Below are 19,942 nucleotides of genomic sequence, written 5' to 3'. Positions count from 1 at the left end.
TGGTCAGAGTAACCTGCAGGGGGAAAGTGAAACATCAGCACAGAGCTCCCACCTCAGCCTCAAAGTGGGGCATGAGGATCCTCCAAGGCAGACCCACCAAGGCAGACAGATATATGTACTTACCCTGAGGATACTGAGGAGCTACAGGAGAGATCATSTTCCTGGGAATTTGCTTCCTTCTCCCCTGGAAAAAGGAAAGCATCAGAAGAAACGGTGGGAAAAAGTTATAAAAACAGTCAAGAGGCAGGATCAGTACAAAGAAATACAGACACTTTCTGCAGTTGGAGCTCCAGGCATGGGTGCAGGGCGGTCCAGCCAAAATTTCCAGACCTGGAGTTTGTAAAAGAGCAGGATCAGACTGTGTGGTCAACGCCTGCACGTAATGTGTTTTTAAAAGTTAATGCTTTTATTTCTGTTAAAAGTAAGAATAGCAACAATGAGCCCCGCTTCAAGAATAGTGTGGGAAAGCACTTGTAAAGAAGCTTATTTTTGTTTCAAGTCTCTCAGGGTTTTACAATCAGCTATGTTAATCCTGTGAAAAATACCTTGGTTGCAACATTCAGTTTTGAGGGTAAGTTATAATGCTTATATTGAGTCATAAGTTATCAACGTATCTTCAGCTAATGTGGTTCTGTTGTATACTTTGCACTGAGAAAATAAAGGGAGGTGCCCGCGTTTTTGTGTTTCAGATCTGTCTCAGCTTAGTTCGGCTTCTGCATTATTTGGCTCACTCTCCTCTTGGCTCAGTGACATTACTGGATTTTCGGCCCCGGCAGTTTGTGATCGTGGATGGGGAGCTGAAGGTGACAGATCTGGATGATGCCAGCATTGAGGAGAGCTCTTGCACCAGTAACAGCGACTGCTTCATGGAATTCCCTGCGAGAAACTTCACCCTGCCCTGCTCGGTTGAGGGCCGGTGTCAGAGCATGAAYGAAAAGAGGAATCTCTACAATGCCTACAGGTCTGTGATCAGATAAAATAGCAGAGAATTCAGAGTGGGCCTAAAGCTCCAGCATCCTTGGTGGTTATTCACACCAGTGAGATGTACTGTCCCAGACCAAGTAGGCTAAGCCATGAATAATTGTTTCATTTGTGAAAAAACATGGCATTTATAACTTTTGAAATGTTTTGCATACTCTGAGTGTGATTCACCACTCGGTCTAATTCTGTGTTGGTTAAAAGCCACTGAATTCTTAACACAATGGAGATGTTCACAGGAGTGAGGCAGAAGCACTTGTGGAGCTGGGGGCCCATAACTGTGTGGTGAGATGATTCCAGCAGCTCTTAGGTGTGAGTTATGAGGGGTCATCACGGGTTTTGCATCACGAGCTGAGCAAAGGGCTGGCTTCAGAGGCAGAGTTAGAGCTCAGGTTGCATCCTGTGCTCTGGCTCAGTGCTCCCTGCCTTGCTGGAGCATGGTAGGGTGATAACAGCCCCAGTGCATTCCTGGAGCTGCCAGGACCACTCTCAGTTGCTGACAACTTGGGGTCTAATCCCAAATCTTTTAAAGCAAGGGGTGCTTTTCACCCTCTTTTCCCAGCCTGGTCTGTATGGGCAGGTGCTGGGGGACTCGCTCCCAGCCATGCCCACAGTGGAGGACACGTGGGTGATGGGAATGCTGAGCCATGCTGAAGGAAGTGCTCAGCTGTCACAGCCATCTTCCAAACTTGGTTCTAAAGGTGTCTCCAGGCTTAAAGCTGGGTCCTTCTGGATGATGGCTTTGTGTTTGTGGTCTTGGCTCTCCCCCATCAGCCATCACTCCCACAGAGGGCTGTGTGGGGTGCTGGAGGAGTCACATCTCTGCTTTCCAGGGACCTACTAGCAGATGCTCTGCCATGCTCATCCTGCCATTGCTGCTCCATGTGACAGGCACCGCTGGGACAGGCAGCTGCCTTGGCTGATCCAGACAGGAGAATGCAGATCTCAGAGCAGCACTGCCATAATGGTGTGCTAATTTATTGGGCTTCCCTTTCAAGTATCCTGCCATTCGCTGCCTTCCAGACCACAGTGAGGAGAGGCTGCTCCAAAGARCCTTCTGCTTTGGTCGCAGGGCACGGAGCAGCATGTGTGTTGCATTAGCTGACCACACWGAAATGGGCCGTGCCACATGACAGCCATCTGCCGTKGTGCAGCGCAGTAYTTAGTGTGTCCTGCAAGACTTTCCRTTTCCATTTGCTTGGCTTAGAGATCTTGCTTAGCTTGCTAGCTTTTGGTTAAGGCTGTTTTAGTGTTTCTGGCCAGGAAGCCTTTGACAGGCGCCCATCCGTCTCGGTCGTGAGTGGGGATGTGTTTGCGAGCTTGTGGCAGGTCCCTGGTCACGCTGAAGGAAGCGGTCTTTTTCTCATACAGTTTTTGGTATTGCCTTTGAACTGCTCTCAAGCATGCATCCCACTCACAGTGCCCCAGTGTTCTCTGCCCCTGCTTTGCCGTGATCCCACAGAGACACTGGGGTTTTGTTGAGCAGTGGATTCAYGGTGTGGGAGGCTGTGACCACCCGTGCTAAGGCGTTACAGCAAACCCTATACACTTGTCTTGGAGGGTGAAATCCTCACTTCATTAGGCTGCTAAATTTTTTATTTTCATAGGTGCACTCTGTTGCTGTAGGCTTAGAGGTTGCCCTCTGATGCTGTTAGGCAGAAGTCAAAAGCAGCAATATGTCAAACAATGCATAAACTCCTTGTAATTTTAAAACATGCACACCCTAGCCTTGAAAGCATACATAAGTCTATTTAGCTGGGKTTTTATGAGGTAAATAATTAAAGGAGAGAAAACATTTGGGAAGAACCTCTACAAGAACTGGCCCATCTTGATTTTTAGATGGCTCCCTCCTGTCTCAAATGTGTCTCTCTGTCTTTCTCTTCAAATGTTTGGGGGAACAGTTTTCAAAGCACTGGACAGTTTTGAAAGTAAACATAATTAATATTTTGAACTATTAACCAATGGCTGAGATGAATTCTCCATCGCTGAGAATTCTTAAATTAGGATCAGATAGTTCTCAAAAAGAAACAATTTGTGGGGACAAATGTAAAGGGATCTGACACTCCATGTTATGCAGATCACAGAGGATGCCACTGGCCCTGGAATCGATGAATAACAAATGTTCCTGCAATTAAGTTGTGCAGATTCCAGTGTCTGTGCATGTCAGCATTTCACATGTGGGTGTTTGTAGTACAACAGTCCTAGGTTTCTGTAGCCCTGTGACTTTTTTTTGCAAAAAAACCTATTCACAATCAGTTGGACTCTGCGTTAGGGATAATCTCTAAGCTAAAACAGCGGGGCAAAATTTACCAGACAAATGATTTTTTACAGTGTTATGCTGCTCTTCAGATTTCTGTGTGTATTAGCATGGTCTGTTTTATACTCATCCTTAAGAAAACCTACCAGTGGATTATCCCACTTGGGAAAATCATAAACACTATTTRTGTTAGGGTTGACAAAGGCAGTTACATTCTCAAAGACGTTTTCATTGTGTAGAGTCTCAGCTCAATAATACTGCATCTATGATCACTCTTTGGTATCAGTAACTACATTTTKTAATTTGTGCTTATATGAAGCATCTGCTGGTCTCCCTCCTGAGCATGAGTCCCTGGGGGTTACCATTGACAAGGTAGTTTCTGTATATGGAAAATAGTTAAATTTACAAGTTAGATGTGAAGCAGGGCAATTTTCTATTTGGTTCATGTTCTTTCCATTCGGTAATATTTATGTCCAATAGTTCAGTTTATCTTGCCAGATCCTGAACTGCCCATCTCCATCTTAGGTTTCTGTGACACTGAGTTTGTTGAAATAGGTAGTAATATTGGCAGAGTAACAGAACTTTAAAGGAAGAATGTGAAAATTAAATGTACTGCAAATGATGGTATAAGCATATTGTTTTCTTATGCAATTAAAATATTAAAATGGAGTTGTGGAATGTCCTTTTCTGTAGATCTTCAAAAGCCATGTGGACATAACCCTAAGTAATGTGTTCCAGGGGACCCTGCTTCAGCAGGGAGGCTGGACCAGCTGACTTCCAGTGGTGCTTTCCAACCTCACCCGTTCTGTGTTTCCATGATTCTGCATCCATCATTGAATACCTGCATGAATGCATCTTGAATACAGATACATGATAGGARCAGAGAGGACATTCTGTCTTCCAGCAGCATTAAAACAATAGGAGGCAGCTTCATCCTTGCATTAATTTGAAAGTCTAAGAATACCGTAGTAAAGAAAATATTAATTTTGTTTATTAGAAATAAACAGGAGTTTAATTTAAGCACTTGAAAGGTATGAAAGAAGCCAAACCCAAGACTTATGGGGTGGATGGCATCCTTTTAGTTCGTTAAGGTACAGACAGCTTTGCAAATAGTCACAATCCATGGGGCTTCACAGCAAATTGCTGTATTAATGGAACATTTACATGTAGGTACAAGGCAGCCTTGTATGCAGCAGTGTGGTCTAGGTATGCCAGGCAGCTGTGTGAATAGTCTCAGCTATGTGCTCATTTGATCATAGAATACCATTTTATTTCCTGAATAGGTCAGCGGCATATAAGCAATAGGAATTTTATTCCTTATAATGTTCAGGAGTTACCAGATGTTTGTAAACTCGTGTAAAAAACATATAATTCAATATTGGTTACTTTTCTRTTGCAGGTTTTTTTTTACCTATCTTCTTCCACACAGTGCTCCATCCTCACTGAGACCATTACTGGATAAGATAGTCAATGCAACAGGTAATCGCAATAAACATGATAATGTCAAGTATTTGTTTTTTTTGGTGTAACTGTCCCATTTGGGAGGGGAAGGTGATGCTTTTGTGCTCACTGCAATAGGACCAGATTGGTTTTCTATCCAGGATAAAATTGCTCCCATACCAAGAAGGGAAGAATAGGCCTGTATACCAGAGAAATCACATTTTTAGATTTTATTCTAGGCTTCACAGAGGTATTTGCTTCATCCTGACACACCAGCACTGAGGAGAACTTCATCAGAATGCAATTTCTGGAAGAACTTCTGTCCCTGAAAAGGCAAATTTTAATGATCAAACCCAGAATATTTTCTCATTGTCAATGTTACCAGGGGTGTTTTATACCTTAGAAGCCAGAGGAACAAATGACATTATTGTAGGTCTTTACTGATTACCAAGGTTGTGCCTTTGGGACAAGAGTAGCTGCCTGTAGAACTGATTTGAGGGTTTTCCAGTGCCTTGCTCCAGTGTGCATCTGAGGGGGAAATGAATGATGCTGGGCTATAGSTACCAAACAAGCAAAGCTTTGGAGTTCCCTTTATTAGCTGACTTTGATCCYTTGTGAGGAGTCCCCTCGGTGTTTTCTGCTTGCAAGCCTGGGGCTACCAGCTGGATGAGCCAACCTCTGGAATGCCTGGGTGAGGTCAGGTGTGAAASCTGCCTTGTCATAACTCAGGGATTTCCTGCCCACATCACACGGAGCAGAGCACTGTGGGGATCTCATGCTTAGGGCTTCGTTCAAATGAAACCTCCTTTTGTCCTGTGCTGGATGCTCCTCACCAATATTTTCCTTTGCTTTTAAAGGAGAACTTCACTGGGGAATAGATGAGACAGCTGCACAGCTGGAGAGAGTTTTGGATCTGTATAAGAGTGGGGCGTACCTGCAGAACACTACCCGGACGCCTAAAGCTGGTAAAGTGGTCTTTCCTGAAACTTTAAATCGGAAACTTTGTTGTCGTTTTGAGGTTTGCAAGGGCAAATGTGCAGAAAACAAGGCTCAGTGCTCCTTGAAATCATACATGTGATAGTATTTTATCTGCTTTTTGCTGCCTGGGAGCCTCCAATAACCTTCCTTGTTAAGTRATGTGGCTGGACATCCATAAGTGTGAGCAGGCTCTAGTGGGAATAGGGAAATACAAAGGGAGTGTTGCTCTCTGTGACAGATTTATGGAGAATGTGTTTCATCACATCCACATACTGCTGTTGTAGAATCAGAACCTGCCTGAACATACATTGTAGAGAATCCAACCATGAGGCYGTAACCCTCCATGGATTTCCTGGGACTTACAGGAATTTCTTGTAACTAAGCAYTTGTAGATTGGAAGAATAAAATTTTTATTTCCTTTGCAAGGGAATAATGGTGTATCCCTCAGCTTTTGCCAGAAATAATATAAAAAAAAAAATAGAAAAAGGGACAGAATGAAAACAAAGCTGAGTAACAGTGTCTTTTCCATAGTATCTCTATATGCTGTTCAAGCTGTGGTACGAARTGGTGCATATTCTTCCTAGAAGGATAGCTGTGGAATTGTACATGTCAAAGAAAATTATGTGTGCAGGAAATGATTGCTAAGTCAAACAATTGTAAAAGCTGTTTTGCAAATTATTTTTGTGTACGCACAATGTTCATGTCAAGCAGTCAACATAATTGACTGCAAGTTGATAGGAAAATTGTGGCTTTGCTGCAAAACCTCGGTAAAGAGGGAAAGATGGGTTSTAAATGAAGATGAATGTTGGCACAGGGGGTTTGAAAAGTTCAGTGAAGCATTTGCTCACTGAAAGAGACACAGGAGCCAAATTCATTCTGGTTGTAGCACTGTTAACCTCAAAGGACCATGATACCATGGATGAATTTGACCCGCTTATCAGAATAAGTCTATATTTATTTTGTTGTAAAATTGGCAGGAAAAATGTTGCAGGTGTTCATTTAACTTTCTAATTTTCAGCTTTTCATCACAGCCTGTGCTGAGTGATACCTGTCAACACAGCAAAATTATTTTCAGCAGTACAATCAATAGTACAAACATGTCCTTTGTTGAAGAAGTGCCAGGAGAGCTGAAGTTGTTCTATGATGCTGGTTGATTCCAGAGCTCACTGCTGTATCAGGATGAGGTGAAATTTTTGGATTTTAGAGGTCTGYCATGTTTATAAAGACTCTCAAGGASAGAAGCTTTGGACAGCAGCAATAAATGTAACGGTGCAGGTTTCCACTGATGTGGAGCAGAGCTCTGTGTATGTTTAGCTATTGTAATAATTGCACATTTTTAATTCTGTAGAGTCCTGGATAATATAACACAGAACCCACTCACTACCCATGCTCGTGGTTAGTAAAGCCCTACTCCTCAAGGAGCCCTTTTTATTTGTAGGACACTGCTCATTGATTTAGGCACTTTACAGTGTGACCAAAGATGTTGAACATCTGTAGATGCTTTGTGTAATGTATTGGATAATGTACATTAAATACCCGAGTGTAATATTGAATTTCTTGATAGGAAAATGTTCTCAACCAGGGGCAAGGCTGAGGAATTTGGTATCTTACTGGAAATTATACTTAGCTGAGATGGGTTCTCAGGCTGAGCTGCCATGTCTTTAAGATGTGCAGGCCTGTTTCTTGTTTGTTCTATGGCTACTTTAACCAAACAGAAAAGGTATGGTAATTTATTTCTATTTTAAGGCTCCCTTTCCTTGCCAGAAAAGTATGAAGAAGCCATATCATGAGGGTTAAAATGTACCTGCGTACCCACCTGTATAATTTCTATTCCAAACACAATCTTTCCTCAACTGATATTTTACTGATATTTGATATTAATACTGTGCTGGAATTAATTTTTAATATTTTAAATCCAGAGATTATGGAATTGGAAATTACTTAMTAGAATTTATTTGGAGGAATGAGGAATTCTCCTGTGGTACAGTGAGGTTGCAGGRGAGGGTGACAGGTGTTCTGGAATGGAGTGGTGTCCAGGGAATCAGCCTCTTGTACTGGCAGGATGTTCCCATCTGAGATGGCACCCTGACCACCAAAACYGAGGCTGAACAGCTGAGCAGGTGGAATATTTTGCATAAATCTGGCGGGTAGTAAAGGAGTAGAGGGGGATGAAAAGAAACAACTGTGTTATTTTCTCAAGCTGAGGTCCAGTTGAGGTCCTGCTTTCTCCCTATTTGGGAAAAAAAAATAAATTCTTTTTAAGACTGCGTGATTTTATAAAATGTTTTCTGTGTTGCCCTGCAGCATAGAGAAAGTTCAAGAAAGGTGCTTTTCAACCCAGTACTCAGTTAAGGTAAAATTAGAGACGATAATTTGATTCTCAGGCCAGATCAGAGCTAATCAGCRTTGCATTCATACACCAAATTGTGCTGAGGTGGGGGAGGCACAAGTTTGCATYGGTTTTGCTCCAGATGATAGAAATCTCAYGAGGTGACTCYCASTCCTTGAGTGAGTGGATATTCCTGKGRGAGGATTTTCACTCTCACAAACAGTAGAAGTGACAAGAATTTGTGATGCCAATCTCCTGGCATCTAAATGTGACAAGGCAAGGCCTTTCTGGTGCATGATCTATTCTGAAATTCTAAAAGCACAACTGGAGGCAAATCCAGATCGAAGAGTTGTAAGGTTTTGTTCTGTTTTTGAAGGGAAACTACAGGAGGTTCAGGTAATGGTGCTTCAGARTTTGTCTTAGGTCTTAAATGCTTGGAATTACGCACTATCTTGGACAGAGCCTTGTAAACTCATACAAGGAAAGACGAGATCATGATCTTGGGCAAGTCATGTAAGGCCATAACTAAAACATTAACGTTGAGGAAACTGTGTTATCTTTGTGAACTTACGTTTTTGAAAGGAAGAATTCCTATGAATGCCACAAAGTGAGAAAGGTGATATTGATAAGCAGTAGGGAAGTGACACGAAGAAAGTTCTTGTCAGCCTTAGTGTTCCCATAAATAAAGTTTAACAAGATGACATAGTCATATTACAGAAGGTCTTGGATATTAAGCTTTCACTGTGCTTCAGTTGTAAAGATTTTATAGTGCTGTAAATTATATTATGCTCTGGACTTTGGTTTAGTATCCTAGAGTGGAGGCGTGGGAGACATTCGATAGCTGTGTATGTGTTCTGCAGTCATAAATCACGCTGCTGTTCATGTTGATACGGGAACATTGCAGCGTTTAAAACAACACCAGGAACAAATACTTTTATATTCTATTGGCTGTCCGCCTCTCTTGCTGGAATCCAGAAGAATGTGAATTAAAACAGAAGAATGTGAATTAAGGAACTGTGTATTTCTTCTGACACATGTTATCTGAAAATGATTAAATCATTCCATTAATTATCCAGATTAAGGATAATTAATGAGACTGTAAAAAAAACTGGTGATGTTCATCAGTAAAGTCATGCCCCTGTATCAACGTTTTTATTACTTCAATCAAGTGACAGTGATTTGTACCGAGTATCTGGCCCTTGAGCTAAGCCCCAGCCCTTCAGTTAAGTCAGAATTTACTCAGAAATGCRTGAAATCAGCTAACACTTGTAAATCGGATAGCTTTGTTATTCATTAAAGCTAATAGATGACCCATTATTAGGTCTGGGGGTGTGCAAGCCCACGGGAAGCTGTAATTAGCTTCTGTTGTTAGCTGAAAGCATAATTCAAAGCTAAGAAAGCTGGAAGGCTGGACATAAAGCAAAGACACGTTGTGTTTTCCTTTGTCTCAAGACAATTTGGCAGGATTATGMTGTATGTAAATATTTACAGTACAACAGTGTTTTGAAAAAAATATTCTGCAGGGTCCTGCTTAGGAAATTGTAAATCCACCCAAGAATTATGGAAATCAGGAACAAACTGCAGCCCAGATAGTCCTGCTCTATCTTAATATATTATAGTAAATCTTCTTAATCTTAGATTTTTTTTAAATTATTTTTGTACCTGTGCCTTTCCCAGAGCCCTCAGGGCTGAGGTGCCCTAAGCAATGTGTTCTGCTGTTGCTAAACTTCTCCCTGTCCAAGTTGGCAGCCATACACAGCGAAACACTTTCTGCTGAGGTCCTCAGTTCCATTCCAGAATGCCGAAGAAGTCACTGAGCATCATTTACAAATCCTGCAGGCATCTGTCTTCAAGGTTAAATGCCCCAACACATCACCCTAGGCAACTTGTGGCTTGTCCATCGTCAGCTTTTATGACCCAGTGGACCATGTACAATATTTAAGCACCTGTAGGATCATTTTGGGCTCATGGCCTTCAGTAAATTGGTGTGTGCCAGAGGTGGCTGTGGGTATGGAGCAGCTCCACAGCCCAGGGAGTGTCCCTGGGATGTGGGGCAATGAGGCAGGAAAAATGCTCCAGCTGCGTCATGTTAACGGGAATAAAATGTAAGGGAACATGTCGTTCCTCTGGTTATTTATTTGTGTTTCGGTGACAGCCTGCATACCGGTTTAAATACGGCTCTGCTGCGAGCACAATGGAAGCAAAAAAGAGACGAGGCCCGTGTGCAGGAAATGGCTAGGGGACGGAAATACTCCCCAAAGGAGCGGGGCTGTCTCCTGGTCTGACGGCAAAGCCGTGTCCTGCCAGGCCAGCCTGTCTTCCCAAACAGTTGGGATGCGTCGGGAATGATTGAAAGCTGATCATTCCTTCAGACACACCAAAAAGTCGCTTTCCACAGCACACTGCAGGGTGTTTTGCAGGGCCCGCTGTCAGAAGTGTGTTTAAATGTGAGGTATTGAAACGTGAGGAGAAGTTCAGCACAAAATGCAGCGTAACAAAACCATCGGTGTGTTATTGTCTATTTTGGACCCAGCGCTGCTCTCCGTAAGCTCCCTGGGAATCGGAGGAGATTGTTTGTAGAGCAAAGYACTGCTCAATTCCACTTTCTGCTGATATTGGCAAGATCAGGCTTTTTCTGCTTACTTGTAAGCAAAGCAATTAAAAGAAACTCCAGAGCTGCTCTCGAGACTGGAGGAAAAAAGGGAGGGAGAAAAAGGAGCAACGTTATTTTTCTCTCAAGGATAAATGTGGCCGCATCTCTGCCATTGACCCACAGTGTATTGGCAGGTGATAAGAGAACTGGGCAAATCTCCAACAAGTAGCTGTAGTTGGTAGTAAAAATGCAGTCTGGCTGCCGTGGCTGAAATAAACGGTCATTAGGACTGATTAAAGTCAGATTTAGGGTGATTCTGACGGGCTAAAAGGGCRAAACCACAGGCGGTTTCACATAGTTTATTATATACTTGTGGAGCTCTTTATATGATTCAGTCTAGCACAGTGAAAATGAGTGTGTTTATAGATTGTAGTCAGCTTCATGGCAGTGCAGGTGGTTTTTGAAGGAAAAAATATTAGAATGAGAATTTAAAGTGTTGGCTTTCTTTTATAGCTGTTACACTGGTCAGTGATGCTGCAGATTGCTTTTGAAGATACCTCTCTTACTTGTCACAAGAAGTGAGCTTTGAGGATCACATGTGGCCATCAGGGAGGTGTGGCTGGCATGCTAAAAAACTTCCAAGAAGATTTTGGCCTGATTAAAGCASTGTGTTTTGATTGATCAGAACAAACTTGTGAAAATATTTTAACACTATGAAAACTATCACAAAACTTTTTAAGATTGCCTGGATTCAGCATAGAAAGATACTTCGAAGTTCCTAAATGTTTACGGGTCTGAAAAATGTTTCGTAGTAGGATTTATTTGTGTAATTGTGAGCTGCCATGTTACCTCCTGTGTGTTGAACTGGAGTAAATGCATTTTMAGTGACATCAAGATCAGGCTTACTGCGTTGTATCTTTTTGCTTCAATTCTCACAAAATCAGTAGATGGAGGAAAGGATTCTTTTCCTGTCGATACCAGTAGGAATGCCTTGCAATTCTCTGATCTGTTCCTTGCCATTACCTTGATAGACTTTATGTACTCCCTGTCAAGCTATGTGTATGTACGCAAAAGTGTAAATTTATGGCTGCATTTATAGTATTAGGCAAGCATTTATTGGTTTTAAACACCATTAGTCTGGAAATCGACCAGAACTTTGACCTTTTTATGATGTGATTTACTGCCTTGAGCCTTCAAATTCCAAGGACGCCATTTAAGCAAGTTTCAGGTCTTGGCARGACAAAAACTTGAGCTGGATCTGTCTTTGAGCCATTGGGGCACTGCTTAATTGAGTGATTGTGCTGTGGTGCCCAAGATGGTAATTTAAAGTTGTTGGGAATGCCAAGCTCTCCTGAGGGCTGGACTGAATGTCACTGCTGGGACACATCTCAGTGGAGGAGCATCCTGCAGGAGGGTCCTTGTTCACCTTGAAAAAGTCAGTGGAAAGGGAGGACTTTATCTCCTGCCTCTGACAGAACCCCAGGTCATGTAAATCACTGCTGCTCTTTTGTAGTGTGTGTCCATCAGCCAAGAGCCCAACCCTGGACAGCTGTACTGGGAGAAGGAAAGTGCTGTGGGCCTGTGGAAAAGCATATTTATGCTCAGAGGAGTTTCAATATTGGATGATAATTCGAAAGAGGGGTCTTCAAGGTGGGCTTCTCCCTTGCATGAAGTAAAACACATGATGTGATGTGGAGCTGCTCTGCTCAGTGCCTGATGGTGTGCAGAGGGATGCTGCAGCTTCCTCCCAACCCAGTGTGGAGCCCGTCAGACTCCCAAAGTGCCCTCAAAAAGAGCCAGGACACGCTCCCTGCTGGCACAGAGAATCAGRCAGACTCTTCATCTCCTTCTCCCACAGCAAGGACCATCCTTTTGGGAATACCCTCTGCGGCGTGGGGCTTGGCACCGTGCAGTGTGAGGCAGCAATTCTGTGGTGTGCTAAGGGGAGCTGTGAATAATCACATTTTATTTCCAGTCAACATGACATGTATGCTGATACAAATGGTTACATATGGCGTTGACTGCAGGGAATTGATTTTTTTTTTTGTTTTTAATTGGTGTACATCATTTTACTGGCCTAGGCTGTGAGGTGCAAATCAATACTCAGGAGTTGCAGTGTGGAGATAAGAGAATATTCTGTTACATTCCATTGTTGTTATATTACAGCTGATAGAGAAACTCGGAAAAAAAGGGACTTTACCTATGCAGCCAGCAGCAGTTTGATTTATKCTCTGACTTCTCTTCAGAAGAAATGCATAAATATTTTTGATGGAGAAATGGCCATTTGTAATGTGGAATACATTTTGATATTTTCTTTTTTTTTTCTTGTGCATGAATCTGCATTTTCTGAATTAAGAAGACTTTTTTGCTTTTCATTTAACTGGAACATGATCAGCTCTGATTTTGCTTCTTGTTTGGGAATGTTTCTTACGATACTTTTAATGAGCTAAGGCTTAAAATAGAATGCATTTACTACATTTGTTTCCCACTGTTTCAGACTGTGTGGTGAGAAGGAGCACTTGTGAATGTGTCCTTCTTTTCCCAGCTGAAATACTGACAGTTTGGAGTAGCAGACACACTCGCCTTTGACTCGGCAGTGTTCCTACAACGTGCTGTATGAAATATTAGCAGGCTGAATCAGCAGAGCCAGGCAGAAAATGCCTGAACCAAAGTGGCTTAAGAATAGGCTGTGAGTCAGGGCAGGCTGCTCTGGTTTCCATAATAGATACAATTAGAAGAAATATAGAATGTATTTAGCTTTTTGAATAGGATGTGGGGAGGAGAGACAGGAGGGAACCATTAATTTGCGCGTCTGGAGGCTAAATAGAAATGTTTATAAATGATCAGTTGGATTTGCTGATGCATTCATTAGAGAAAGCCCCGTTAGTGGCTGGGAAAGTGAGAGGAGCTGTGAACAGAGAACAAGAGGCAGCTCATAAAGGCAAGTGAGACTGAACGGCAGCCAAGGGAGAGGAGCAGTCGGCGGGGCAGCGCGGAGGCGCTGGGCGAGGACCGCGCTGACATGCTCCCGCTTTTTTCCCCCCCTCTTCTCTTCAGAGGCCCATCAAGCGACTCCTCTTTTGTCCTAATCTGAGCAAGCAAAAAAAAGTTTGCTTAATTAAAAGCCTGTCTTTTCTTCCTTCTCTAAAGGAGCTGGAGAAAAATAGCATGCTCTTCTGAGGGAGAGGGAGGGCTGGGAACGCCTGGTCAGGTCTCACCCCGACAATCCTGCTCACTGTTGAGAAGTAGGACAGTGAGGCAGTTCATTCAAGTGGATGCTGTTTATTCAATGGGACATTCTTCCTGTGAAACTCCTAATAAAACCAAAGCCTGGCCTCCGCAGTGGGGAAGGGGAAGGGGTTTTGTGCRCAGACTGTTTATTTACAGACGCTTTTTGGAGGAAAAGGTGAGAAGAAGAAAGGGGGARAGGAAAAGGAAAGTAAGGTGCAGAGCTATAAACACTTTTGGGAGTAAACCAGGGCTGGTACACTCGAACCCGTCAGCTTTTCCGTCATATATCCTGCTCGTTAGCTGCTCTAATAAACCTTGCCTGTTAAAAACAACCAGTTTACTGGAGCTCTCAAACAACTGCTATGCCCTGATTTGCAGAGTACAGACGGGTGCCCGAAGCTTTTATTCCTGATGAGAACTACAGATGCTGGCCATCTTACCACCACAAGGGTTGCCTCCTCTCTGTGTTTGATGTCAASGAAGCCATCGAGATCTGTGACAGCTACTCCCAGTGCAAAGCTTTTGTCCTAACAAACCAGACAACTTGGACAGGTGAGTCCTGGATGCTGTGGGGCAGAAGCAGCAGCTGAGTCACCTATTCTGGCTGCTCAAAGTGTTTTGATAGAGCTTGGGGAGTGTGTTGTGCTGGGCTGTGGGAGTCACCAGCAGCATCTAGAAGTGAGGTGGTTTCTGAAGGTTCAGCTGAGGCAGCTTAATTTTTGCTGAGGCTTCTCTTTGCCAGCTGTCAGGGGAGCAGAAACCTACAGACAGGCTCACAGGGGCTGGCTCTAGAGGGCTGAGCATGTGGAGCCCAGGTTACCAAACCACAGYATCTGAAATGTTATTTTTTTGCATTTTTGTGCTTCTGGGAGGTGTGAACAGACACTTCCATGGAACCAAGAGAAAACTAATTCCTCTTAACCTTGCCTATGGCTAACCAGTGACTAGTCGTCGTGTCAGACTATCTGTAGTTGGAATATTGAAGTTAATGAATATACTAAAAAAGTATTTTTTCTGGCACAGRGAAATTCATAGGAAATTTAGAGCAGCTCCTGTCTCAGGTTACAATATTAAAAGCAAATGGGACTTAGCAGCAATATTTCTAGTCTTATTTGTCATTCCCTTTACCCTATAATTCCTGATGCAGGAGCCCTTGAGTCCCTGCAGCCTGAGCTCGGAAATTTGCTCAGTGGTTGAGGCATCCTGTTTGCCACGTTTTAAAGAAAATAGTGTTGTGGGAGCCCCCTAGAGCGGCAGGCTGGGAGCAAATAACATTTGATTTTCTGGAGTTTAGCGAGGGAAGGAAGAAGCAGAACAGATCTGGAGTGTAATCTGTGGTCTTTGCTGCAAGGAAARGCAATGATTTCGCAGGTCTGTGGGGCAGCAGGAGCTCWTTGGGAGGCAGGGATGTGGATAAGATGCAGGTCAATAAGTTTGGGGAGGTGGAAGAACTGTGCTGTGGCTCCCACAAATATCAAACAAAGAAACCTTGCCAAATTCAGCCCCCACTGGCCTTGGACATGTGTGGCAGGTGCCTTACACTACCCAGGCTGTTGTCACATACTGCTGCTTTTTGTCTGAGGGCTAGAAATCATGTAACAGCTTATTTAAAACCCAGAGCTACAAAGTGATCAGCAAGAGCTATTTCAGAGAAAGTCACGTTTAATATGGCTTGCACTGATCAGTTTGGTAAAGATTCAAGCGTGCAAATGTGATTCTGCTCCTGTACAATCAAATGAATCAATGTTTTTATCAGTGGGAGTCTCAAAATACTCTTTTAAAAGATCACATGGAATTTGTATTAAAATCTTCGGAGCTTTCCTTCATTTACTGTTAGCTGTGCACAGCTGTGTCTTGACCATAATTAGATAAGAGTAAAGATACTGAAACTGAGGGAAATTTGGTGTCATTTTAGACAGAAACATTTCAGGTTTATAGTAGCTTAAGTTAAGAGAGGATACAGTCTAAAAATTTGGTGTCATTTTAGACATAAACATTTCAGGTATGTACCAGCTGAAGTTAAGAGAGGATTCAGTCTTGCATGGCCTGAAAAATGGGTAGGTTGAGGTAGAATTTGAAATGTCAGTATTTTAAGGTAGTCAACCTTTTGCTCATCGCTTCTAAATATTTTTCCCTTCCCTTCCCCCTTTGCTATTCAATGCAGGTCGGCAGCTTGTCTTCTTCAAGATGGCCTCAAATCATATTGTGCCTGATCCTGGCAAGATAACGTATGTGAAGGTGACAGACTGACACCCAAAGTGGCTCAGTCTGACACGTGAGTGATAAGAACTGTTTGTGTATAAATGTAGGCAGCTGTTAGGTAGACGATGGCTGTGGCCGGGGAAATAATTGCACTATTACTCATTCTAATCTATAGAGTGCTAAAGGAAACTTTAAAGAAATAACCTGCATGACCAGGATGAATGTGCAATAAAACCAGRTTTTGAAAATGTGATTTAAAAACGAAACAGGACAAAAAAAAYCCAAAGCAAAGTACAAGAGATGATACACTGTTAGAGTATAATTTTGGTTATAAATCAGCTGGCAGCTCTGGCTTTTCTAACCAAGGTTAGCATAACATTTCTGACCTACACATGTGTGTCCAGGGATGAAAGCTGATCATTTCTCTGGGAAGTCTGAATGCTCTGTGCTGATATTTATTTGGGCACGTACAATCACACCAGAGGAACTGAAGCGTATCAGTTTGTCTGCTGAATAGCAAACGTTGCTGAGGACAATCAGCATTTGTGTGAAAGTTATGGAATATGCAATGCCGGCATATTTGTCAAACGAAAGGAATTGCTTATGTTTAGAATTRCAAGACTGCAACTCATTTTCATTTTTGCTTCCAATGTTATCATAAAGTTTCATTTTTAATTTGAAAGAGCCGTTTTGTAGATCTAGCAAATCACATAAGCATATGAATAGTCCCACTGAAAGGGCAGGGACTTAYCCAAGTGCTGAGTGCTTTGCTGGATAGGCCTAAGCATATGCTTACAATTAAGCCCGTGCTTAGGACTTTTGTTGAATTGTTCTGGAAACCACATCTTTGACAGGCTGGCAAAGCAGTCCAGCTGGTTGAACAGTCCTAATTTAATGACTATCTTGCAGTTATTGTACCTTTTATCATCAGATCCTTGATTTTCTAAGGCATCGCTTGCTAATTCTTAGAGTGAATGAAGTAAATGACCTTAATGATGTCAAATGAATGCTAGCCTTAATTCTATATAAAATGCATCTTAAAGGCAGGGTGTGTCTAGAGAATTTGCTTTCAGTGAAAGCAATGAAGTAAATGCTAAAGTGACCAATGTCATACTGTTTTGTAGTTTGTACAGTCAGGAAAAGATGTGCTTTTGTTTCTCAAATTGTTTATTTTTGTAAAAAAAAAAAAAAGATAAATAAAATTTCTTTTATTCTTGATTTGTGTATGTGTGTGTTTCAAATAAATGCCTTTTTTTGAATACATAAATATTGTATGTTAAGTTAGGTTTGGAATATCTTTTCCAGAAAGGACTGAGGTTTTTCCAGTGGCTCCCAGTGAAGGGTCTGCTGGTGCCTGGAGTACTTGGTGGCTTTGTCTGTGTGGTTGCCTGTCCCAAAGTGAGTCCTGGTTAGAAAACAGTGGTTGAGCAGCCTTTTCTTCTCCAGGCTTTGCATTGTGCTGGTGTCAGTCTTTCAGCACTTGGAAGGGGCAATGGTGAGAGCAGGACCTGATGAAATTGCTCCTTGGGTTAAAAGGTGCATTTTGTCTCCCAGGGAGGGGTGGGGAAGGAGAGCAGGAGAGGCAGAGAAGCCGGGCAGCAGTGTGACCATGGATTGGAGAAGGTCCAACAGTGACACCATTGGCAGCTTGTCTTGTGTCCCCACAGTTTCCCTGAGGTCACTGATGCCCTAATGGCTCTGGCAATTGGCTGAAGTGACGCTCTGTAATGGCTGTAACTCACAAATTATCAAACTCCCGGCCCCARGAGCTCAGCTGATTGTGTCGCCCTGCACTTAGGAACCCATCAATCATACCGTGGTAATAAACAAACACTACGGATTCTTTTAAAATTGCTGCATAAATCATGCCAACACACACTGCACAGTTCATTGATGTGATATGGGCTGCTGGCACTGAGGTGCTGGTATGTATTTTGAAAGTCTTTAACCTCCTGTGATTTCCTTCCCATTAAGCGCTGCGCAGTTCCAAAAATACTCAGCGTTCAAAAACATTCTTTAAATTTAAATGCTTCAGTTGCGTTCCTATGTRAAAAATGCYAGCATTTAAAAGGAAAAAGAGGCATCCAGRGTAATACTTTATTGCTGTAGTAGGTAACTTCAATCATTTCATTCCATCACTTTCTGTGCACTGGAAAGAAATGCCTCTTAAGTCAGGAATTGTTTATCCCTAGAATTAAACAAAGTTGCCAAACCAATTTACATCAGCTTTTGCAAACAGAGATCGAGTAAGCAAGAAAGAAACATAACTGTGAGCCAAGAAGCTGGATTCTAAATTTCAGTGGTAATCAACTTTATACAGGCAGGTTTTRTAACTCTGAGAGTAAGGCTTTCCAGTGGAAATGCTGATTAAAATCCTGGTAAGAGAGGTGTGATACTACAATAAGGGAATTTAACAGTTGTAATAAACTCTGGTAGAATTCTCAATTTAYGTGGAGAAAGTGATTTTTGCAGCAGTGGGTCTGATTCAGCAAAGCTCCTGACTGGCACTCGAGGCATGGAAACCCTTGAAGAGCCACAGAGGAGGAGGAAGAGGAGGAAACAAGGCACAAAGCGAGTCGGTGGGTCTGGGCTGGTCTGCCTAGGACCTGCTTCACGTTTTCTGTGGAAAAGGCATTTCTATCTGGTTTTCCCCCTAACTTTTGGACTGCTTTTTACATTTCCTGGCTTCCTCAAGCCGCAAGGTAGAAATATGAAAGAAGACACCCACAGGGCTTTAAGCGGCCGCTGTCTATGTGCACGTGTACGTGCGTGTATACGTATTTATGTCCGTGTCGTGCTGAACGGGGAGAGCTTATTTCCTCAGTGAGAAACCAATTGCCTGTGCACAAAATGAAGTGCTAAACAGGATGTTGAGTTCATCTGGAGAAGTGAGAGCTGYGTGAGGCMATGGGTGCCACAGCTCTGCAGGGGCTGTCGGGGGTTGCAGGGGAGACATGACAAGGGCTTTCATCTTTGTTTAGCCCAAAATAAAAACGCATTCTATTTTACCCTGTCTTGTCAGAGCCTACTGCTTTATCTCAGCACATTTTTCAAAACTTTTTACCCAACTTCAGTGTGTCTTTTTAATTAGAAAGCTGAGGTCTCCTGTACTCAGCTTCAGAAACAGTGGTCACAACTCCCATCACATCTGGGAGAAATCTGTGGTGAAAYGAGTGACATTGCCATGAGCATTCACTGCCAGGACACAAAGCCTGAAAACAAGTGGGCCCTGTTTCCAGCTGAGAAGCCCAGGTAAGTTGGTGAAAAGAGTGAAAGGGGTTGGTTGGGCAGTGAGATTCTGGCAAAGAATCTCAAAGAGATACTCTTTCACTGTGAGATAAAGGAATTTAATGTGGTACCATTGTTTGGGCTTTGCCCTGCATCTCACTGCTTCACTGAGGCATTTTGCTTAGCCTTGCCTGCCACAATCACCAAGTTTCCTGTAAAGTATGTGAGATTTGTGAGAATGGCAGAGTGGGGTGCAGGGAGGGCAGCAACTTGGCATGAAAGCAGCTTTCTCTGTTACCAGTCTGTGTCTGTGGTGTGGCAGCCTCAGGGGACACTGTCCTGGGGCAGGACCTGACCATGGAAGGTGCACAGTGAAGACCTTGTCCCTGCCTCTGAAATTCACCTTATCAACTTGTACCAAGAGGATTTGTAATTCAGAGCATGTGGAAGGTGATAGTSAATGTCCAGACATCATGTTATGTTGCCTGTCAGGAAGTAGTAATAAGAACAGTGATGATATGAACAGAGATGTTCAGATTTAGTAGGSAGAGCCTTATCTTGTTTAGCACTAAATTCTGTGAAGGCTTAACTGTCAGGGGGAAAAAGAAAGGAATAATGGAATGGCAAGACTGTTCACAAGTTTTTTTCCAGCAAAACATATCCCTAACCTTTTGGTCAAAATAAGAAATAGTGTTGAAAGAAGTCA

At 42.7% G+C, this 19,942-nt stretch overlaps 1 protein-coding gene across 1 annotated transcript in view; it reads left to right on the top strand.

The window, feature by feature from the left end:
* PKDCC (protein kinase domain containing, cytoplasmic) overlaps positions 1 to 17,152 on the top strand; it is a 35,137-nt gene extending 17,985 nt beyond the window's left edge. Inside the window, 5 exon segments of the mRNA XM_057367671.1 lie at positions 690 to 961; positions 4,635 to 4,714; positions 5,533 to 5,640; positions 14,185 to 14,358; positions 15,971 to 17,152. Coding sequence (XP_057223654.1) covers positions 690 to 961; positions 4,635 to 4,714; positions 5,533 to 5,640; positions 14,185 to 14,358; positions 15,971 to 16,056 — 720 coding nt within the window. The 3' untranslated portion in view covers positions 16,057 to 17,152.
* The last annotated feature ends 2,790 nt before the right edge of the window (positions 17,153 to 19,942 follow it).

Source organism: Malurus melanocephalus, unplaced genomic scaffold (genome assembly GCF_030028575.1).
Source record: "Malurus melanocephalus ecotype Western Australia unplaced genomic scaffold, MMel_1.1 scaffold_82, whole genome shotgun sequence".
Classification (NCBI taxonomy): Eukaryota; Metazoa; Chordata; class Aves; order Passeriformes; family Maluridae; genus Malurus; species Malurus melanocephalus.
Note: the sequence above shows the minus strand (reverse complement) of the source record. Positions and strands in the feature narration are given on the sequence as shown.